The following is a 6,719-nucleotide window of genomic DNA, read 5'->3' on the forward strand; positions in this document are numbered from 1 at the left end:
GCTGTATGACAGTTCATTATCTTATCTATAATTTATTTCAGAGTTTTTTAATACTTGTTCAGGTAACAAAAATAACTAACACTAACCATCTGGACACGTTTTCTGTGCCAGAAAAATAGATAGTGTTACAGAACATTCAAAATGTGTTTTATTTTGTTTTAACTCAAGGTGTATGTTCTGTTCCTCACACTAATGGCATGAAGTTTATCTCCTTAAGCAGTTTGAGTGAAGGTAACAGAAGTGTCTGTAACATGCTTAAAGTTTGTAGTTAAAAGACAACTAAATCAGATATTTTTTTTTTTAACTCAGCATACTGAAATTAAGTATTTTTGTAGGTCTCCAAGAAAACGAAGGTCTAGATCACGGTCTGGTTCTCGTAAGCGTAAACACAGAAAACGTTCACGCTCGAGATCAAGAGAAAGGAAGAGAAAGTCATCTCGGTCATATTCTAGTGAAAGAAGGGCTAGGGAAAGGGAAAAAGAACGTCAGAAAAAAGGATTGCCTCCTATACGCTCAAAAACACTAAGTGGTAAGTGGCAGCTGCGTACTGTTTTAATACTGTAGTGTTAAAGGAAAAAAGGCTTTGTTTTTCATTGAAAGAACAAGATTTAGCTTGGATACTGTTACAAAACAGTAACTATATTCTTTTCTATATTTCATTTCTGATGTTTTTTACAACTTAGGTACATAATTTTATCTTGGAGGAAAGCAAGTATCATACTGTTCTACTGATGATTTTACTCATACTGTTGCACCAGTGATTTTACTTCTGAACAGAGAATAGCAGGGGCTGTCCCTAAGTTACAACCTGCTTTCTATTTATATTATCTGCACACTGTCTTCTGTGGGGCATCTGAAGATAAGCGCTTGATCTGAAAATTGGTACACTGACAAGACATTTAAGTATGTGGTACACACTTTGGACACTTGGAGTATCTCAGAGGCCGGTTTTGTTAAACCTTTAGAGTGCTTTTTAAATAGCTCTTCACAGGAACATAGAGCAAAATCAGGTGGAATGCGCTGCCATAAGACAGCCTATAATGGTTGTATTGTAAGAAAGTATCCAGAAACCAAGTGAACTTCAGCTTCTGCACGGTGCTGCTGTGTGCTGCTGTCATTTCTACAGAGAATTTACTTACTAAAAAGGAGGAAGGTAGTAGGGAGAAGGAGAATTTTCTCCACACAGTCGCTTTAAATCAGAGGGAATGTATTTTGAGATAAGCACTGGGAGCAGTGAAACTGGGTGTAGTCATCTGCTACTGTATCGGTATATCCCATTGCTGCTTTTAGGAGGATCTTGGGATGCATAATTGTACTTATTTTATTTTTGTAACAAACTTCTGTTCCAGAATTTAACTTTGTTTAGATACACACAGTTTCTGATGTAGTTTTGTGTTTGTGTCTTAAACTATATTATCTATCTGACAAGATAAGCAGTTCAAAATTCATTTCTGCAAAGGAGCTTTCAGTTCTCTTCACATTGATATTTTACATCATTCCAAGGTGGTTTAAAACTCAGGACTGTACTACAGTTTAGGTGTATATATTTTTTTAATTCTCTGGCTTTTCACGTGGAAAGCAGCAGATCAGTTTTATGGTGTAGATTTCTCCCAGCAGTCTGCAAAGCAGGGAGGTATAATCAGTATAGTTGGGAGCTGGGAGGCAAGGATGTTAAGAAATCTGATGAACAGCAGCAGCAGTTGAGGTCCTATGAAATGACTTGGCTCATGGAAAGAAGATATTAAGAAGGCTAAGTGAAGTGTGGAGACTTTGTTGGGGGATAAATAAATAAACAGGTAATTCACCCTACAGGCTTTCTACGTCATGAAATTTGTTCAGTGACAGCAACTGTTACCACTTGCTGAGGTCTGAAGAGTCATTTCATAAAGCTTAACACAATGAGGAAAAAGAAAGGGCCATCTACAAGCATGTAAGGAACAAGTTTTTGTCCAAGAGAAAACTTACGGCTAGTCTTTTTCAGTACTGCTGAGTACTGCTGTAACTGAAAATGGCAGTTGAGAGAGGAATGCACAGCACTGGTTTCCAGTTTGATGCACCAAGATTATTAGTACAGGGAGGATGCGTGATGTATCAAGAGGATGATCGAGAAAGAATGTTTCCTTCGTTCAGGTTAGTGCAAGCCCAAGAGATCCAGGTTGTCTGGTTTTGTTCTACCTTAGGTCCTTTAAGATCCTGGGTGAGTTATTCAGGGTAGTAAGGTATTTGAGGAAAACCACCAATATTGGTCTAATCTCTTGCTGGTTTAGATTACACTGTGTTAAGTGGAAATAACTGCTGTGAGTTTGTCAGAATTTGCACACATAGATTAGGCAATATCTAGGAGACGAGTTGGAGAAGGAAGTTTTAGCTCACATGTCAGTGAGTGTGTTTGGCAAGGGGGGTGGAGGTAAGCATTTGGGAGATCAATTGTAGGGATCTGGGCTTGTGAAATTGGCAAGTCAGGAGTATCATGGACATCCTCAATTCAATCGTGAGCCTCAGCCAGCTTCGTCTTTCTGGGATGTTCCCCAAGGTGAAGTAAAAGTATAGTTTCCATTTCTTTCAGGTGAAAATGCAGTGCATAATACTGCAGTTAAGTTCCTTCTGTAATACATTCTAGCCAGTTAGAACTTAATCTTACTTTGTTAAAATGGACTTTAAATCCTAGAGCTGTGTCTTTTATGGAATGTGGAATAGAAATTATTTTTTTTTCCTCCCTGAGTAATTTCTACTGCGGTTTACTGTAGCTAATAATTTAGATAATTTTATTTTTTCATTTATTTTAAAACAACTATTGTTTAAAAGCAAACAAAACAAGAAGAATGAACACTTGTACTGAATGTCTGTTTGGTATCTTTTAACCCTTTTGTCAATGTACTTGATCTCTATAAAGTAAGTAATAGACTTACTGTTTTTGCTTTTTGATCAGTGATTTCTGTGTAATTGTAAAACCTTTTATATCCGTGCTATAGAATATTTTATAAGCTAACAGTCTAGTATTTTGTTTGACATTGCTGTATTTCTTGACAGTTTGCAGTACTACTCTTTGGGTAGGTCAAGTAGACAAGAAGGCTACACAGCAAGATTTAACTAATTTGTTTGAAGAATTTGGACAAATAGAGTCAATTAATGTAAGTAAGAATGTTACCATACATTTTCAGGGATTACAGACTAGCAACTTAAACATGCTTATGCCGCTGAATTCCTTTGTATTTAGGAGACTATTTTGTTTTATCACTGTTTAAAACCTGTGGCTGTGGTATTTGCTCGTTGGTTTTGATGTCCTGTCTTTTGAAGCACTACAGGCAGTACACTTCATGGTAAAACGGCTTTTCCCAAGTACTAACCATTGACACAGTTTTTTAAACCAAGGTCTTAACAAATGAAGTTACGTCTTTTATCTTTTTGTGATATGGCATGGGGAAAGTATCTTTTTTCCTTGGACTTTTGGACACTAACTGATGTGTATCCACATTGTTCTTGGTTACATTCCATACAGAGGGTTCCTTAAATTAAATCAGTGTGGATAAAACATTTAGAAGAGAAGAAATTGTACTGTAAACAAGTGTTTATTCTAAAATGTGGCAATTAAAGATATGTTTATCATTTAGAGATACATTTCTTATGATTTGGAGTAATTTAGATTTAGTTGTTTAGAGTCATACTTCAGTGTGGCCTATGATGTAACTTCAAGAGAAAGTATTTTTCTTCTAAAATAACATACCAACCTGAGAGAAATTTGGATTTTTGTCTCTTGCTCCAGCAGTTTTGAAGTGCTTCTCATGCAATTTCATTCATTTCAGATAATATTTTTACTCTTTTTTTTATCATGTTAATAAATTCAAATATATAATTAATAAGGAATAGTTTTTGTGTCGTTACAGAATCTTATAAAAAGCTTCCCAAGTCAGGCCCCCCACCCCCCCCATCGCCTGTTATTTAAGGCTCTTTTTGATTTGCAGGGACTAGCAATTAAGAAAACCCAAAGGAAAGTAATCTAACAACCATGATATCCCAGTACCTCTTATGTTTCAGAGGCCAACCATTTGTAAATTGTTAATCCTATGCATTCCACAAAACTTAAAGTACCTAGGGTAACGTTGTTGTGTATCTTAAATATATTTTTCTAAGAACTGCGTTAAAATCTGTTATCTTAAGTATTTTGGTTTGTTGTATTACTTTGTGGTCCCAAACAACGTAAAAGCACACCTATATTTGTGACTAAAACTAGAATAAGAGTTTGTCATACATGATTTGCAGACTTTCAAAGATTACATGCCACATCATAGTTTTCCTTCCTAAATAAAACATCAAAGCTAGTGGAAATTACACTTTGCGAATGAGGACTCTACCCTTCAAAAATGCAAGATACTTATAATTAATAAGTTTGTGCCTCTGTGAAAGGCTGTTGCTCAACTTGCAGTGAATTGGGATCTTAAGAAGAGGTAGCAGCCTCTGCTTTTCTGAAGTTGTCATAGTATAGCTCCCGGTTCTTGCCTGCTCAATGTTGTTCAAATCTTTCATATAACTTTTAGCACCCATTCTTTAGCTTCCGGCTGCTTCTTGAAAATGTTGTAACTGAAGTACCCTGCCAGTATCACTCTTAAGTTTTGCTGATGCTCAACATTTTTAATATTGTTGATTAAAGTAATCATTGTTTACGGTGTAAACCTTTCCATTTTTAATATTGTTAATTAAGGTAATGATTGTTCACGGTGTAAACCTTTCCTTTTTTAGTATTAGTATTCACTTTGTGTAGTTACATAATCTGAGGTAATGGTTTTCTTACTTTCTAATACTATTTGTTTTTATCCATAGATGATTCCCCCAAGAGGTTGTGCTTATGTCTGTATGGTTCATCGACAAGATGCGTATCGTGCTCTTCAGAAACTTAGTTCTGGGTCCTATAAAATTGGATCTAAAATTATTAAGGTAAATTGGTTTTAATCTAAGGATGCTGTCCATTCCAAATACAGTACAATTTTAGTATGATGATTTGTCATTTAGCAATGGTTCATTCAAACGTACAATATGGCAAGAAGAGTGAAGCGGTAAGGTGTGAATTTTCTTTCCTCTCCATGTAAAATGCAGCTTTTACCAGACGATATGTAGGATAGTAAAATTAAATTAATTACTTGATACTTAAGAAATACATGGAGAACATTTTATGTATGTGGTGGGGATGAGAGTACAAGACTGTAAACGACCTCCTGGACCTGACTGTGTGGATCACTTAATATTAAATTTGACAGTATTCTTACAGACTTAAGTATAAGATTAAATGCTGTGGGGTTTTCTGCTTTCTTTGGTTGATGAGACCTTGAAATAGTGTATTTTTAAATTCCGCATACATATGTTAGGATTAATGTAGAAGATTCAAGCTTTTTGATGTAGTTAACCTTCCACATATCTGTTGCACAGGTCAAGTAAACTTCCTACAGGTTCATTTGAAATTAAAACCTTGTTAAAATTCTAATAAAGAGACTCTGAAGATTGATCTGCAACGACAGAAACATGAAGGAAATGATCTGAAATACTCTGTTGGGAGGTTATATGATTTAACCGGATTATCTGGTTGGGTTTTATTTTCAGATTGCCTGGGCTTTGAATAAAGGTGTGAAAACAGAATACAAGCAATTCTGGGATGTGGATCTGGGAGTTTCATATATTCCTTGGGAGAAAGTAAAATTGGACGATTTGGAAGGCTTTGCTGAAGGTGGCATGATTGACCAGGAAACAGTAAATACAGGTATGGACATTAACATGATTCTGATAGTTAGAAAATATGTTTATTTTGGTAATTGCAAATCCTCAGAAAGTTTATTGTTTGGATAATAAATGCCCTTTTAAATGTAACATGAATTTTACTGGCTGCTTGTTTACAATATAAATGACATGATAATAATGAAATTAGAGTATCTTTGTAGATGAGTAATTAGTTGATTGTCATGCCGATGAGGAATTAGTGACAAAGGGGAATGAATTTAAGCAAGCTAATAAAGGATAGTATTTTTTAAAAGTTATGAATTTTCTGTGCACTCGTTTCCAAGTATATAGAATATTAATTTGTATAGATGTTATGATCTGCTTGTGATTGCGAAAAGTCTTATATTCAGGTATAAGACTAAAGTTAGAGTTGGAACTTGTCCAAATAGGCACAGCTTATCTGAACCTTAAGGTATTTCCTCTATGAAGTCGAAGAGACAGGAAAGCAAGTAATGTTAGACCTTATTGTGAGACCCAATTGAGAGGTTCGTTATATTTGTAAGAGACTGAGCACTGTGTGTTCTTGAGATAGATCTAGCACCAAATCACTGGACTATACCGAAATAAACTGAAGATTGAGACGATTAGACTTTTGTAATAGCGACAATAATTTTTCAGGTCAAAATGCACTCTTGTTTTGAGTAAAAATTGAATATAAATGACAGAAAAATTAAAACATGTAACATTACTGAAATACATTCAGTATGTTATACTTGAAATACAAAATTTTCTGAGGATGTGGCAGAAGGAAAAAATGAGGATTGGGGGGAGGTTTGTTTAGCACGAGGGTTCTCTTGTCATTCTACAATAGCCAGCTGATAACACAAATATGTTAACAGCAGCAGTTTTTAGAAAACTGTAACATACCCTATATGTCAAGTTATTAACAGGATGAGAGGTGAAAACACTTGGCAAGTTTTGACAAAACAGTTTGTGTACAGGTATAATTAAGC

The 6,719-nt window shown here is 35.2% G+C and overlaps 1 protein-coding gene across 1 annotated transcript in view; it reads left to right on the forward strand.

Annotated features, from left to right (window-relative positions):
• Positions 1–6,719, forward strand: part of SCAF8 (SR-related CTD associated factor 8) — a 65,071-nt gene that overhangs the window by 45,223 nt on the left and 13,129 nt on the right. The window contains 5 exon segments of the mRNA XM_080389808.1: positions 336–529; positions 3,031–3,131; positions 4,819–4,932; positions 5,593–5,818; positions 5,821–5,852. Coding sequence (XP_080245934.1) covers positions 336–529; positions 3,031–3,131; positions 4,819–4,932; positions 5,593–5,818; positions 5,821–5,852 — 667 coding nt within the window.

This window comes from Falco punctatus (genome assembly GCF_963210335.1).
Source record: "Falco punctatus genome assembly, chromosome: 5".
Classification (NCBI taxonomy): domain Eukaryota; kingdom Metazoa; phylum Chordata; class Aves; order Falconiformes; family Falconidae; genus Falco; species Falco punctatus.